Here is a 17,337-nt window from a genome sequence, read left to right as displayed (position 1 = left end):
TGAATTAGATCTATGTATTCTACTTTTCCTTGGTTGAATTTATTTCTCCAGTAGGTATGACAGACAAATGTCAACTCAGCAGTTTTCTGACTGTCCTCAGCCTAGCATTCTATTTTCATTTAATCCTTCGTTCTTGCTTGCATTTCTCTTTCAATCTCTCCTTATTCTCCATTTTTATGACAGCTGTGTCAAGGTACACTCTGTTGGTTTATTTTCACATTTATGCATATCAGCTTCCCAAGTAGGGCTGCATTAGAAATACTCTATGAGTTAACGTGATTATATTGCTAACTCCCTGCTTGAGATTTTTTGAGCACCTTAGTTGAGTTCATATTCCCTTTAAATGGTCACAGGAACACTGCTACTCAAACTTCTAAAATAGAAATCAAGCTCATTTCCCATATGCAGCAGTTTAATGATAACCCAACCAGAGAGAAGCTGTCTTAGTTCATCAGTGCACTTCAAGGGCAGGCGGGCAATTCTTTCTCAAGGAATCTGTCGATTATCAGGATCTGACCAAGACCATTTCCAAGAGAAAGTTCATTTTATAATTTTATGATTTTTCTCCCTCCTGCTTTCTTTCTAATGACCTCACTTTTCTGTTTCATTTCTCAATCCTGAACATCAGAATTTAAAGAGCTCCTTTTTATGGAGTGTATGCTAAAGTGGTCTGTTAGGCAATATATTTATTACCTGGAGTGAAATGACTTTCCACAGCCAGGCAGTTTTCTTAGCCTCCTTGCTACCTCTATATTTTACAAAGTCACTTTTTGCATTTTGTTGGACAATGGCTTTGTGTCAACCAGGAAAGAAAGAGTAAATGTGAGTGTGTGTGTATGTGTGTGTGTGCCTGTGTGTGTGTTGGGAGAAGGGGGCCTTAATGAATGTAATGAGCACATTTCCGTTTTTCACTTTCCTCAGATGTTCAGTGGCTTCCATATGTCTGCCGCATGCAGCTTTGTTCACTGGGGTTGGTATTACTAACCTTGGGATTGCCTTTGATGGAGGACATGTGTATCTACTGTATCTTTCCCTTGTGTTTTTGCCTGAGATCCAATCTGGAATAGCTTTGGGACTGAGAGAGAGGAAAAAAAAATAGAGGGGTGTGTGTGTGTGTGCGCGCCTGTTACCATCCCTAACAGAGATGCTGGGCTGTCAAATAACCCCCTCCAGGAGACAGTATCTACTGTACTGGATTTAGCTGGAAGACTCCCTTGTGTGACTATGGTGTGTCTGCTTGGCTTCCCTGCCATCAGTATACTCGTCAGACATGGTCAAGCAGGTTTGAAGCTTTTCCCATACCATTTTCAGTGACAATGTATTTCACTTTTTATCTTTGTTCCTTGGAGTTAGGGGTTGGCATTCATACGCATGTATTGCAAAAGGGCAGGAGGATGACCCAGCACTAATTTATTCTTCCTCAGTGGCCAGTTTTTGACATTTGTTTCCCCAGTTTGGGAATAAAAGAATATATACATTGGAGTTAGGAAGCTCCCTAATCTCTGGTTCTCCAGGGCAGCTTTGTTAGATAAGATTAAGGATTTCATGAATGCTTTCTCTTCTCCCTGGAGATTGTGCATGGGTACCAGCCATTGTCAGTGTCAGCAGAGCCTGATAACAGCTGGCTGGAGATGTGACCACTGCAGCGGAGAAGTGAGCATCGGGCAGCCTGGGTGTATAAATCTAAAGTGTGCCCTCCTTCCACCCCCATAACATACCCACTAGAGGGCTGCATTTGTGTCCTTCGCAGTGGAAAGAGCAGGCAAAGGCAACATGTCAGCTCTTGTAAAATAGCTGCAAAATGCCACGCATGTTCAGAGAGACCAGCACTGCTTGATTTGTATTCACTATTTACATGGTTGTGTTCAGACTGAACTCTTACTGTGATTAAGCAGTACTTTTATTTATATTGGAAAGTATGTAAATTGTTTCCCTTTTGGCATTCCCTACAGTACTGATTGAAGACTTGTACATTCTCTTGCTTGCATGAAATTAAAGTCCAGTAAGATGGCACTCATAATACTGGGAGGTAGGATTAGATGTAGCTTTACTGAGCTTAAAATGAGGTCTTCCAAAGGCTGTTATGGCTTACAAAAGGTTAAAAACCAGACAGCCTTCTCTGTACCTACAGCCTTTTATGAGAAATGTCTCTACGTGCTGTGGAAATGGTACTACAGGCCTGTGAGCCCACTAGGCTTTTACTTCAGAGATTCTCTTTTTAAGACAAACACATGCAAAAATATACTGGAGAGAAGGATGAAAATGATATGCTTCTATACTGAAGAGTAAAATGGTCAAGGGGAAGACAAGACAATCTTTCACACTTTTCTTAAATAAGATGAAATTATTTCTGGCTACCACCAAAACCATTTATTTTCCTAAAGAAAATATCTTTTGTCTTTTGTTTTTTCCTAACAGCACCATCATCCATTGCTTTGGTCCAGGCTAAAGAAGTCACAAGATACAGTGTGGCACTGGCTTGGCTGGAACCAGATCGGCCCAATGGGGTAATCCTGGAATATGAAGTCAAGTATTATGAGAAGGTATTACTTGAGTGAACAACACTCCTTTCCTTTCTTCCTTCCTTCCTTCCTTCTTTGTTTTCTTCTTTCCTTTCTCCTTCCCTCCCTCCCTCCCTCTCTTATTTTCTTCCTTCTTTCCTCGACTCCTTCCCATCCTCCTTTGCTCCCTCCCTTCTGTTTAAGGGTTAGCCAGTTGTAAGTCATGGAATACCAGTGAATCCTCAAATCAAATGCATTTTGCTTCCCAATTAAGTATGATTATGAAATTTATCATTTACTTAGTTATCCTGAAAAGTAGAAAATAACAATAATGATAATACATTGTATTGTAATATAACTATATCTTTACTTTCTAGTAATGGAAATCAAGATAGCTAAGAAGTTCTAATCTATGAACCTTCTATCAGGGAGAGTGACTCATAACAGTTGAAATAATGATCTGTTTAAGTAGATCACTGCTATTCAGAATAAAGATGTGGGTTTTGATGACTTTTAATAGAAAGTCAGGGAAGGAAAATCACATTCTTCAGCCTCTTTAAGTTATAGAAAGGCATTATTTTTACAAATAACTTGTCTCTCTCACAGGACAGAATTTTGAAGAGAGCTATTTGCATTTAAGGTTGTCTAGAAAATGAACAGTTGTCTTCTTTTTCTTTTTAAAGATAATCACTTATTGGCTTCCTTATTAAAAGTAGAAAAGGGACAGGATTTTTCCATTGAAACCATGTTACAACACATTTTACATTTTCTAGACAGAAAATAGAAAAAGATAAGGGACCTTCTCACAGTTATTTCTTTTAAATTGCTGGGTGTGGAGCTAGAAAAGCCACCAACCATCATTTAACAAAAAAAAGAGTAGGAGGAAAGATCTGGGTATGGTCAGCGTCAATAACAATCATACCTGAATTTGCATTTCTTTCAACAAGTAAGAAGTAACAATAGTACTTATAACATCCAAGAGAATACAGGCTCCAGAGAGTTTATTCATCTCCATTTACTTTCAGTTTCTGAGTTGACTGGCTTGACTCCTTTAATATTGCACCTAGTAAGTAAGCAGGAGATTTATTTTGCCACCTTCCCCAATTTTATCTTGCCATGATGTAGGATCAGAATGAGCGAAGCTATCGTATAGTTCGGACAGCTGCCAGGAACACAGATATCAAAGGCCTGAACCCTCTCACTTCCTATGTTTTCCACGTGCGAGCCAGGACAGCAGCTGGCTATGGAGACTTCAGTGAGCCCTTGGAGGTCACAACCAACACAGGTAACAAGGACCACCCAGACTCAGTCACTTCTGAGGCTATTTTTTATAATACAGGTGAATCCCATTACAGTGAAATCTAAGGAGTTGTCTGTAATTTTTGGTTCAGCAAACATTTTGCTGCAATGAATATGGCTTGAAATAAGTTAGCCAATGTCTGTAACTTAGAAAACTTCATGTGATTTAGAGAAAAGCATTTTCGAAATACTGATTTGTCTTTTCCTATGAATGAAAAGTGTTGCCTATTTTTCTCTTGTTTTGAGCCTTCTATAAAGCATGAAAAATGGGATTACTAAACTGACAAATTGAGGGTTACATAGCTACCCTACATTAATATAGGGAATTTTCTCCCTGAGAAGATTAAAGAAGGCACCAAAAATATTTTTTACCTACTTATTTCTAAGAATCATTTAAATCAAGTTACATAAGCTTTTTTTTTTTTTTTTTTAAAGACCCTTTGGACAAGCATATCAAATCTTTAAACATTGTGAGTTGGATTGACTGGTTGACTAAATTTAAAGTGCTTAAGAGGGGCCTACCCATGAACAAGCATTAGTGTCAGATACCTCCATCCCGGTAATCAATGAACCCAAATTGGGCATGTTTGATAAAAAGATGATAGATTTTTGACTTCAAGAAAGAAATGTTGTTCACAAATTATTAAATAAGAATAAAAGGAAAAGCAGAAGAGAAAGTAGAGTTGAATCTGAAGGGGATTGACATCCTTTGAAATTATCCAGCAAGGGTACAAGGAGGAAGTGGCTTTTGAACTAGGCAAAAATAGGCAGGTTTTTGATAGCTCTCGGGGAAGGAGGTACGTTCAAAACTGCTGCCCTTTCTGAAATGTTCAAGTGTCTTTCTCTCTCCAAGTGGCTTCAGAACACTGAAAACTGTGACCCATTCAGAAGTTCTACCTCCTAAGACTTTCCCAAAGGTGACCCTTATGCAATTGTCATTCCCAGTGCCTTCCCGGATCATTGGAGATGGGGCTAACTCCACAGTCCTTCTGGTCTCTGTCTCAGGCAGTGTGGTGCTGGTGGTAATTCTCATTGCAGCTTTTGTCATCAGCCGGAGGTAAGCACTGAAGCCACTCACTGTGCAGCCCCCGACCTTCCCAGTATTTATGATGGTTTTTTTCTCTTCCACACAAAGCTAAGGCTTTTGATTGCGTCATAAACTTGGCATCTGCATCCCAACTTTCCTCCTTGTTGCTTTGATCTTCCCACACCCCTACCAAAGCTGCTAGCTGTACCCTGGTGGCAGGCTGAGAGGTCCGGAAGGACCCAGCTAATTGTAGGAAACAAAACTGAAGAGCAAGCCAGTGGGAGATTTCTAGATGCTTTAAGCTGCCAGGTGTTACGTTTATCCCTCTCTTAAGCCTGGACTCACTGCCAAAGGCAAGAAAAAGCCCTATAAAACTTGGGCCCCAATTTTGAGCTTTGCCATTTGCCAGCTACTACTACATAAACCTTTTTGAGTCTTTATTTCTATTCTGTAAAATAGAGATAATTATTATCTGCCTCAAAGGGTTATTGAGAGGAGAATTTTGATATGCAAAATAGATAATACAGCACACAGGAGGTGCTTCAGCATGATTTTGGTTAACAGTAATGGTCACTAAAGCAAAGAAATGGGTACTTCACACTCAGTCTTCCCCCAGGAAAAGCCATCAGCATTTCCAGAGAATCAAGGGATTTCTAGAGATTATCCCTTGAGCAAATCGCGGGCATGGCATTGCTCTTGGAAATGAACCTGAAACATCTGAGCCCTTATCCTCTAAGTACTTACAATCTGACTTGATACTTAAAAAATAACCTAAAAAGGAGAGAGAAATAACAACAGATTGGCAGCATCTTCTTTTGAACCAGTTTTTCTTACTGTTTTTGTCTCCATTTACTCACTCCCATCGTCTGCCCAGAGGCTCCAGAGGAGTAGTCATTGATATGTGCCCCACATCTGGGCCTTCTTTGTCTTTTATGTGTAAGAATCTGCCTCTTCCCTGATCGGCATCCCCATATACCATCAACTGTTTCACAAGATGGGGCTGTTGGTGAAAAAAAGGGCTAAACCTGGGGATGTCAAAAGGATCCTCTTAAATGTAAAGCTTTTCATTCTCTAGAAGAGGGAAGTAGTCCTAGGAAAGAAGTAATTCTTGCCCAAGTTTGTCGCATTGCCATAGTGGTAGGCTGAGCTGCTTCTGGCCCCACCAGTAGCTGTGCTTGGCCCTCAGGCCAGTGTCTGTTGCATTGTCCCTCTCTGCCTACTGATGATCTCACCAATGTCATAGCAATGCCTTTGGCTATTTCCACTGGCCTGGGCAAGCCACTATGCTTTTACTTTCCTCTGATATACATTATAATTAGAGTGGTGACCATATAATCTAGTTTGCCTGGATAGTCCCAGTTGGTACATGTATTTATTTAATTTATTTATTTTTTTCCGAGACGGAGTCTTGCTCTGTCGCCCAGGCTGGAAGTACAGTGGCATGATCTCGGGTCACTACAACTTCTGCCTCCTGGGTTCAAGCAATTCTCCTGTCTCACCCTCCTGAGTAGCTGGGATTACAGGCACACGCCACCACACCTGGCAGCTAATTTTTGTATTTTTAGTAGAGACACGGTTTCACCATGTTGGCCAGGCTGGTCTCAAACTCCTGACCTCAAGTGATCCGCCTGCCTCGGCCTCCCAAAGTGCTGGGATTACCGGCATGAGCCACCCTACCCGGCCATGTATTTCTTAATATCATGCTCCCATCCTCACTCTCCAAAGTGTCCTGGTATACAGGGACCAATTATGTTCACTCTAACATAACACAGTATAGAAAAACACGTTCTGTACAGGCATCTGTTTTACACTGTGTTCATTGCTTTTCATGCACAATGTATGAATAGGTATGTTTGATTAGAGTGATAAGTCAAATCTTGAGATGTTAAATCCACAATAAATTCTCATTTCTGTTTCTTTAATACACACACATACAAAAACATATAGACATTGGCATGCCCTCTATATTCTAAACAGCAGAAAATCTCAACCTTTGGAAACTTAAGGTTGACCTGCATAGATTTTGAATTCCCACTGTTCTTTCCTTCCCTGGTATTTGATTTTGAAAGCCAATCAAGATGGCCCTCTTTCTTGTACATTGCCATTTAGTTTTGTATATGTACGCATGCTGTGCATATAACCACCGGGAACTGTATGCATTAGTATATATCCATCTGATGGTGGGAAGCAAGGAGCATGTGGGGGAGTGTATAGGAATTATATGTGCTTTTTTGATTTTATAATTACATATTTCTGTGTCTGAAATGTTCACAGTATACAGAAATAATCTTGGTTGTTAGAAAATAAAGATGTTTAAAGGTTTAAAAACAGATACAATTCATTAAATACCTCCACCTCTAAACATATTTGATAAAAATTCAGCACCCTAGGATGCTCAGAGCACTTCTCTGCAGAAAGTAGGCCTTGCCTTGTGTCTTGACCATCTCTTTGACTTGACTGGAAACATTCTCTAGTTGTAGTCCAGCTTTGCTTTAGATTTACTTTGCTTTTTTGTTTTTTGGTATAAGTGGCCCTAAATACAGCAGTCAAACTGGAGTAATGAGAAATAAGTTACCTCACTGTAAGTTTCCTTTGGATGTTCTGCTTAAAACATTGGCTTTGATGAAAAGAAAGGAAAAACACATGAAAATGTAATGCGGGGAGACAAGTTTATTAAAAGCCGTGACTACGGAAAATAGCATCCTTAAGCTTGATGACTTAATTTCCTCTCTGCTTTTATTGATCACTTTATTATATAAGGCAGGATTGATAGCAGGATGCATCGGATTTCCAATTATGAGTCCCCACCTTAGAGAATTGAGCCTGTCGAGTTACCTAGCGATGATTCCTGTCCCTTCTCCCCCATTAAAAAAAAAATGTCACTTCCCAAGGCTGATAAACAGTGCTTGGTGATTGGTCCTCAATGGATCACTTTTTAGAAAATGAAATGTCAACCCCTTGCCCTCATATTGATTCTTCTTTAGTGTCGGCCGTAAAGCTGTCATGGGAAAGGCCGCCTGGAGCCAGGTAGCTGACAGGCTTGCAGCGGCTCATGCACACTCAGCCAATTCTTCTCCTCACGCCGGTTGTCTGCTCTGTTATCTCGGACTATAAATGTTTAAATGGGACAAGAACAGGTGAACAGAGAGGAGACAGGTAGTGGGGATGAAAGCCTGGCCCAGGCTTTTCGTGAGAGGACAAATGAAAGGTAGTACATGGTACTGGCGAAATAATCTTGCCAGACTTCAGCCAGTAGTATGAGAAAGCAACAGATTAAACACCCTAGCCTGTGAAATCTGAGTCATGTCCTTTGACGATGGGGCTGCTTTGTGCTTCTTAGAATCACTGAATGTTTATGCTGGAATGGATGCTACAGATAGATCCCTTATGGGGGTCCCCTTGAACTTCCCATTCCTAAGGAAGTCAATGGACAGAAACTCACGTAGTGAGAAAAGTTTCAGTCCTTCTGATGACCTCAGAGAGAAAATCGGCTTGGTGCTAATTTGTCATTTAAGAAAGAGGAAGCAGCCTCAGGCTCACAGTTGGTATCTTGCTAGATTTTTTTTATAGCAATTGTTTCATTTATTTCATTGTACACATGCAGCTTATAGGGAGAAGCCTGAGCCTAAGGCAAGCCAGAATAATCTACACTTTTTTCAGCGAGATCTACTTTTTTCTTTTGGCCAAATGGAACATGTAAGCATTTAGGGATCGCGGTGAAAGAATCAAACTACTAAATTTATAAAATACCTAAAATGAGATGTTATACTAGGCACATTGATTTAGCTATATTGTATATTTTTACCACCCACATTTATGTTAAGCAACTTAATTTTATATTTTCTGTAGGCATCTTTGATCTGTGTCTTTCTCATCACTCAAGATATAATTTCAGAATTCTTTCAGCTTTCCAGAGCACATAATTGTACTTGTTATCTAGGTTAGTTTAAGGCAGAACACTTCTTGTACCTATGTGATGCTGTCCCTATAAATTTTATTTCAAACCACAAACAAATCTCTATTTGTACATTCTCTGCAGCAAGTCAACATTTCCACATTTATATATTTGTGATCTCCACAACATAACCACTTTTCTATATTTTTTTTAAAGTGATCTTTAAAAGTACTGTTCACAGTGACATCCTAAAATACAATTATAAGGTCATAACCTCCAAGACTAATGACTGAATCTATGCTAATTTTCTCTGACACCCTCTTCCCTTTTATAGTAATGATTTCATCAGGTTATCTCCAAAAGCATCACAAACTAGTATTAATTTAGATTATTTTAGGGCAGTGTTTTTTCCAAAACAGTATTACAGTATTGATTGATTGATTGAGACAGAGTCTCACTCTGTTGCCCAGGCTGGCATGCAATAACTCAGTCTCAGCTCACTGAGACCTCCGCCTCATGGGTTCAAGTGATTCTCATGCCTCAGCCTCACAAGTAGCTGGGATTACAGGCATGTACTACCACACCCAGCTAATTTTTGTATGTGTAGTAGAGACAGGGTTTCACCATGTTGGCCAGGCTGGTCTCAAACCCCTGACCTCAAGTGAACTGCCCACCTCGGCCTCCCAGAGTGCTGGGATTACAGGCGTGAGCCACCACACCCGGCCCCAAAACAGTATTTTATTATTCAAATGTGAAAAACAATTTTAAGAAAAGTCTAGAATACAAGAATAGCCCCTATTTCTTAAAGGATAACTTGGTAGTGAGGGAAAGTATTACTGATAACCAGGCACATGCTGTTTTTATACGAACCTTCTAATGATTGCTAGTGACAGTGGGTTTCCATTTATGTTAGGGTTATAAAGTACCCCTTTTACCTGGATAAGGAAAAAGAAGTGAATTGATTTTAAGAAAAAAATGAAGTGGTTATGGCAAAATTTATATATATATATTAGGTACTGGAGGCCTAAAGAGATTAAACAAATAAACGAAGGTCACATGGTGAGTTAGTTGCTGATCAGGACAGGAATTCAGCTCTCCTGACTTCCAATACTGGGATAGATATATTATTTTAATATCTTCTTAACTGACAAAGTTGACCCACATAAAAAAGCTGACATTGGCAGTTCTATGGAACCAAAGCTTCAAGACTCTGCTAGTGATGTTGGTAAGATTTGTAATCTGTGAATTAATGTGCAAATCTGTTGCACAATATAAAGTCAGAGTTTGCAAGTTAATTTTCTCCTCCTATTGAAGGTTAAGATATTCCACTTTGGAGCTAAGAGTTCACACAATGCTGAAACAGTTATGGTTCAGCCTGTGCTACCACACCTGGTTAATTTTTGTATTTTTAATAGAGATGGGGTTTCACCATGTTGGCCAGGCTGGTCACGAACCCCTGACCTCAGGTGGTCCGCCTGGGCCCTAATTTCCTTCCCTGGAATATTACAATCATGTGAAAATGAAAACACTTAAATGTTAGCCTAATTCAGCTCTGATGAAGTCATGTAAATTCACACAAGTGGGGGCAGATGATACCTCGGGAACATTTCTAAACAACTTGCGTGCAACCATTTCAACATGCTACTCATGAACACCATTGAGACATCATTCGGTGCAAGAATAATGACAGCTTAAAGAAGGGGAAAAAGAATGGCTGCTGTGAATCTTCATGGGTGATGCCGTTCAGTGCTGGAAAGGGACCTCCTGGAGCCATGCTGATTACGTTGCTTTATTTTTAATATGCACTTTAGCTGAATAAATTACTTACCTTTTACTAATTAGTTTTGGAACAGTGAACCACATCAATCAAATCTGTCCACTTGACCAGAAAAGTTAGTAATTTAGTAAAAGCATGGTTTATGCTGGGCCCCTGCCTTGCTCCCCCTCTCTATTTTGTTTGTTATATTGAATAGTCAAGGTGCCAGGAACAGCACGTTGGTTGAGAGGGCTCACGCTGTTCTGCAACAATGTCTGTTAATACCCTTATTACCGTGTCCCTTGGACTGCAGGAGGGCTTAGTTCTCAAAGTTTCACCTGCAATGTAGGCTCTTTTCTCCAACTCCTGCGGCTGAAAGGGTCCATGTTTCCTTCTGGAGCATTCACTAACAAAACACTCCACTCCTTCCCAGTTTTAATCAGCTTGTCCACATCTCTATAATTAGAAAACCTTCAACAAAGTTTTCCTTCTGTCATTCAAGTGATCAGCCTGAGATGTCAGTTTTGAGTTAGGACTTCTTCAGGCAGTGTGGCTTCCTGCAGGCTGGCTGCCCCAGTGGTAAACTTCAATGGGCTTTCTTTCCTGGGATGATAATGGGCCACACTGTCCTACACTGAGCCAAGGCAAAAGGGCCATCAGGTGTTAAAGGTAGAAGAGGACACAGGCATTTTTGTTTTCCAGGTATTTTTAAAAAGCAAACAGACTACTATTAGCCTTTCAACAGTAATCCTTGTGTTTTTTTTCACCCATTTCCTGCAGTCTTAAGGGTCCTCTCCTCCAAATAACACTCCACGTAAAAAAATCTCATTTAAAAACACACCTTCACCACTAATTTAATTCCTCCTTCTATGTTTAGAAGTCTGAGGAAGGGATGGGCGTGTCAACCTTATAATTAATGACCCCTGTCATTTTGTATTTCCTCTGGCTTTGCACATATTTAATGAATGTGCTTGATGTAAAACAGATAAACGCTTTCCCGGGCAGCTTCAGGCCATGGGTTTCTATGGTATATTCCAGGTTTTTGTTTCATTGACAATTTTAAGTTGGTACCAAAGCTTTCTCACTCTATGCATTTGTTTTTCCTTCTTCAAAGGAAAGAAATTCAAATCAGTATTCGAGATCTTAAGTGGTTTAAAAGAGATACTTGTAATTTTAGATAATGCTTTTAGGAGCTCTGATAAGACACAATGTTTCAGGCTGGCAGGACCCTATCACTCCCTTGGGACCAATCGATGGCATTTTCCTGACATAAAATGTTATTTTAGTAGTCCCTGACCTAACACTCTTATATTCCTTTAAAAGAAGGGAAAGGACGGGGGTGGAGGGAGAGGAAGAAGATTGGAGGAGACTTCATCTTTTGTAGAAAGTTGTTTGGCTTCAGGGTATTTAAACCTGTTTAGTTACTTCAATGAAGCAATGGATTTTAAGAGCAGTTGAATTCACTTTAAGTGAATGTACTGATATAAAACGTAATACTACTTATAATTAACTCTCACCAGGTATCCTTATGTAACTAATCTCCAGTAAGAGAGGCTCTATGAAGTCGTGGGCTGGATCAGGGCTTTCACAAAGTCCTGTACTTGCTAGGAGAGCACGTGGTGATCCTCTTGCTCCCCACCCCCCACCCCACCCCAGCTCCATGTCCTCATCTACAGGGAAACTGAGCATGTGTCTGTCTGCCTGGTTGCTTTCAAAGAGTTGTCATGAAGATGCAATTAAATAATAGATTCTGGCTGGGTGCGGTGGTTCATGTCTATAATCCCAGCACTTTGGGAGGCCTACGTGGGCGGATTACTTGAGGTCAAGAGTTTGAGACCAGCTTGGCCAACATGCTGAAACCCTGGCTCTACTAAAAATACAAAATTAGCTGAGCATGGGTGGCGGGTGCCTATAATCCCAGCTACTCAGGAGGCTGAGGCAGGAGGATCGCTTGAGCCCTAGAGGTGGAGGTTGCAGTGAGCTGAGATCATAGCACTGCACTCCGGCCTGAGCAACAGAGTGACACTCTGTCTCAAAAAATAATAAATTAAATAAATAAATAAATAAATAAATAAATAAAAATAGACCCTTTGAAAAGTTAAATGCAAAGGAAAATGCAAGCTTATGATTTGGGACTGAAATACCGTACTTCGCAGTTAGCTGTAGTCACTGGGGTCTCTGTTTTGCTAAGTTGGTTCCTGCTTTGCAAACAGTTAGGGGAGGAGACAATATATGAGATGAGAGCACTTTGAAAAGTTAAATGCAGTGTAAAAGTGCAAGGTATTATTATTTGCCAGGGAATTATCCCCACGGAGAAACATCTGTAGGCTCTGAGGGTCTGATTGCTGAGCTGGTTCTTGCGCTGCTGACAATTAGGAGAGGAATGTGGGAGGGAAGCTTGGAGCATGTGACCGGGATCCGCTGCCTCTCTGGTTGCACTGCCTGGCTCCTTTAGGTTCTCTGTTATTCTCTCTTTTTCGCAATCATCTGCCTTTCTACCTGTTCAAAGTTTAAGAGTTCAGGGTATAGGATTTTGACAGGACCACACTGCCAAGACACCTGGCTTTGAGGGAATTTTTCCTTATCTCAGACCCTGTTTCTTTTTCTGTAAGAGTCTTGCCTTACCTTGTCTTTGAAGCTCTAAGAAAACATAGAATGTAAATTCCAGTGTAAATTGTACCTTTCTGACAGAAACATAAATGTATACATTTTATTTACTAATTTGGTCTCAACTTCCCAAGCTTTAGACAGCTGTGATATCAACGGAGTTGACTTTCTGATTCCTTTAAGTGATATATATTCTCCTGACTCACTATGTATATGTAGTCAAGATTTTTGATTTGCAAGGCTTGAGTTGATTTTCCAGTTTGTATAAGAGAGATATATACATTTCTGATTGAAGATTTATGTGTACTGAAGATTTCTAATCCACAAAGCTTTATAACAAAGCCAAATTTAGGCTATTAAAAGTTGTAGGAGCAGAATGCCAGGTTTAAGACAATGCACCATTTTACTGAAAGTGAATTAGGCAAAGCAAAACAAAGCTTCTCATTTTTACCCTTGCTCATTTTTTTACAAATTAGGGAACATAATTCAGTACAAAGCAAATACTTACTTTTAAACATTTTGTTAATAAGTTGGGAATTTGTATGCAGCAACTGAAACCAGTGACTGCAAAAGTATTGTTTCAAGAGTATCATGTAATATGATAATGAAGTTTTGTGGTAGTAGTTATCTGGTTATAGCAATAATATTTACTATTACCTATCACATACTGAACATTATTGCCATTCTTTATGCAGAATTACTCATGGAAATTTAATTTAGAATGTATATATACATATATACACATGTACATATATATACACACATGCATATTTATATAAATGGAAAAATAGCCAATAAACTTATCTTCAATAAGATAAATTTTCTTTGAGAGATTTTAAATTATAATTATATTATAAAATATTTGCTTTAACCTATTGTAAGACACCTCAGTTTAAAATTGTGGTTCAGAGGTGTCTGTGACTGCTTGAGCTTGAAACCATGACTCACTACCCAGGTGACAAGTATTTCATCTCTTGTAAGTCTCAGTTTTCTCATCTCTGAAATGTACATAGCATACCTGCCTGACTTACAGTAGCAAAGAATTTGTCTTATGGCATGTGTTAAAGCTTAGGTGTTTGAGGAAAATAATTCTCTTTTTTAAAAAAATTTTAATAGACGGAGTAAATACAGTAAAGCCAAACAAGAAGCGGATGAAGAGAAACATTTGAATCAAGGTACAAAAAATTGGATTAAAAAATTGTATTTTTAGAGCATGTCACACGTTTTCTAGTTTAAACATGTCCAAATAATATTTACGTGGCTATTAATGTTATATAATATAATATATTTATTCCTTATCCCAATAATGTACTTCCTGGGTATCACACTGAAATGGGTGATTTGGATGGTGAGATTAAAGATGTGGGATGAGGTAGAGAAGTTTCTTTAGATTTTTACTTTTCCTTATTTTATCCTCTACCCTAAGAAAGTTATCAGTCTAGCTGGCTCATTGTTGTAGCTGGGTGGCAAAATTAAATGGGTATTTTTTTTAATCTAAGCTGGAAATTTGAGGAGGGGGAAAAGAATAAGAAATGTAACAGTAATTGCTACTTCCCAGGGAATGGCTATATGTGATATAGAATTAGTGACTGTCAATAAATTTTTAGTGGATTCTAATTTTGATGTTCCAAAGAGGTCAAAGAAGACATTAAAAGTGGCTCTAGAGTGACTTAAGCAAGGTAGAAGACCTTTTTTTTTTCTTTTTTTTTTTGACGGAGTCTTGCTCTGTCGGCCAGGCTGGAGTGCACTGGCATGATCTCGGCTCACTGCAAGCTCCGCCTCCCTGGTTCACACCATTCTCCCACCTCAGCCTCCTGAGTAGCTGGGATCACAGGCGCCCGCCACGACCCCTGGCTAATTTTTTTGTACTTTTAGTAGAGATGGGATTTCATCGTGTTAGCCAGGATGGTCTCCATCTCCTGACCTCGTGATCCGCCCGCCTCGGCCTCCCAAAGCGCTGGGATTACAGGTGTGAGCCACCGCACCCAGCCAGTAGAAGACTTTTAAATGGACAGTGGTTGGTGACTATCCAGGAGAGCTGTCCACTAGAACTTTCTGAGATAACATTGTTCTATATCTGCACTGTCCAAAATGTAAGCCAATAGCCACACAAGCTATTGAATACTTGAAATGTAGCTAATATGACTAGAAAGTGATTTTTAAATTTAACTTATTTATATTTAGATAGCCTCATGTAACAAGTCACTCACATATTAGTGCAGAAAGATAGAAGAAAGATTGGCTGGGCACAGTGGCTTATGCCTGTAATCCTAGCACTTTGGGAGGCCAAGGAGGGCAGATCACTTGAGATATGGAGTTCGAGACCAGCCTAGCCAACATGGCAAAACTCTGTCTGTACAAAAAATAACTAAATTAGCCAGGCATGATAATGCACGCCTATAATCCCAGATACTCAGGAGGCTGAGGCACGAGAATTGCTTGAATCCAGGAGGCGGAGGTTGCAGTAAGCCAAGATCCTACCACTGTACTCCAGCCTGAGCGACACAGCCAGACTCTGTCTCCAGAAAAAAAAAAAAAAAAGATAGAAAAAAGAGAGGGACTGGGAATAACAAGACTCATCTTGAAGATTTTCTTGGCTATAGCATATAAAGTGATGAGGGATATGAAGTGTCTAACAACTTTCCATTTATTCACCTCATTTCCTCCTAAAATCATGTTTTTAAATTTTTACATGGGATATATGTTTTTTTAAGAAGCTGATCTATTAAAAAGAAGTAGCAAGAAATTGCCAGTTTAAGGAGCTTATTCCTAACCAATGGTGCTGGGATGAGGACAAGACCTACAGGCTTGGAAAGTCAAAGGGACTGGGCCAACTGGTGTCCTTCATACCCTCTGTGCCCCAGTGCCCCAACAGCTCCAGGAGGGAGAGGGGCAAATGCCAGGACAAAGCTTTTTACAATGACTTCTGCCTCTTGGCCCAGATATCTGTCACTGGGCTGCCGGCAAACACATCTAAATTTAGTTTATGGGTAGTATGAGATATGGCTGAATCGTACTTCCTGATGTCTAGGCTACAATGGTTATCTCCAGCTGAAACTTTCTGGCAAACTTGAATATCTTAGCTTATGACACCTTCTTTCCAAACCAGAAAAGAAGTGGAGGTCCACTACAGAGTCTGTATTCTCAAATCAACTAGCTGATATTAACCTTATTGTCTACTTTAACTTAGGTTTAATCTAATTTTGTTAATTGTTAGTCACATATTTAATTCATCCAGATATTGGGCAAAATGTGACACCATGTGGAAAGAGCTGTTTGAAATTAAAATGCTTCTATTTCCTTCCCTAAGGGAGGATAACTGAAAGTAGTGGGTAGGACTTCATGCAAAGGCAAGGGAGCTATGAGCAACTGCTTGGGACAATAGTATTTAGCTAACACAATCCAAATTTCCTCCATGGGATGGGTTGTTTTAAAAATCTTGTCCTTGAAGTGTGAAGACATTCCAGGAAGTCAGTAAAGCTGCAGCCTCTTAAGTAGCTAACAATATTTTGTTTACCCACTAATGAAAACCAGAGCAAGAATTTAACCATTTTCATATGTCAAGACCGTACAGCTAACTTGACTTTTCCTATGTTTGGTAATTTTAGACCCAGACTATTTATGTTTATTAGTGGTTCCTTAGAAGTATTCAGCCAACTTATCATGTTTATCACTCAGGTGTAAGAACATATGTGGACCCCTTTACGTACGAAGATCCCAACCAAGCAGTTCGAGAGTTTGCCAAAGAAATTGACGCATCCTGCATTAAGATTGAAAAAGTTATAGGAGTTGGTAAGTGTCTGAGTGTCCGTCTGCTAATGAGTCTGTTTTCTTGGTGGATGTTAAATATGTGTGTGGATTACGTAAATGCTTTTGTGAGTATATTATATGTGTGTATATACATGAAATTTCCTTTTTTTGAGTATAAAATATCATGTGTTATAAAGAACTCTAGTACAAATTTTGATTTTATTCTTAGAGAGAAACTGAATGCAATCTGAAATCAGATTGATTGCATTCAAAAGATTTACTCTGTTTCTTACTAACTAAGATTTTGTGTAGGTTTTTTGCATTAAGCCTTAGTTTTCTCTAATAAAATGGGGCTAATAGTAGCATCTACTTCAGGGTTGCATGGAGGATTTTGTGAAATAATCTATGCAAAGCACTAGCACACGGTCTGGCGTGTAACAAGCACTCAAGGAATGTTAGCTGTTATTCTTTCATCTTGAATGTGTTTCTGGTCCATCGTAGA

The 17,337-nt window shown here is 39.5% G+C and overlaps 1 protein-coding gene across 6 annotated transcripts in view; it reads left to right on the top strand.

Annotated features, from left to right (window-relative positions):
- EPHA4 (EPH receptor A4) overlaps nt 1-17,337 on the top strand; it is a 156,276-nt gene that overhangs the window by 113,639 nt on the left and 25,300 nt on the right. For 4 of the 6 annotated variants that reach the window (XM_009444396.5, XM_001164828.7, XM_063790801.1 and 1 more), the window contains exons 7-11: nt 2,419-2,543; nt 3,627-3,786; nt 4,746-4,857; nt 14,202-14,260; nt 16,764-16,877. In XM_009444396.5, coding sequence (XP_009442671.1) covers nt 2,419-2,543; nt 3,627-3,786; nt 4,746-4,857; nt 14,202-14,260; nt 16,764-16,877 — 570 coding nt within the window. The other 2 variants (XM_009444399.4, XM_009444400.4) reach the window with 2 other exon arrangements.

The sequence above is a fragment of the Pan troglodytes genome, chromosome 13 (genome assembly GCF_028858775.2).
Source record: "Pan troglodytes isolate AG18354 chromosome 13, NHGRI_mPanTro3-v2.0_pri, whole genome shotgun sequence".
Lineage (NCBI taxonomy): Eukaryota > Metazoa > Chordata > Mammalia > Primates > Hominidae > Pan > Pan troglodytes.
The sequence above is the reverse complement of the archived record's forward strand: the minus strand, read 5'-3'. Positions and strand labels throughout refer to the sequence as shown.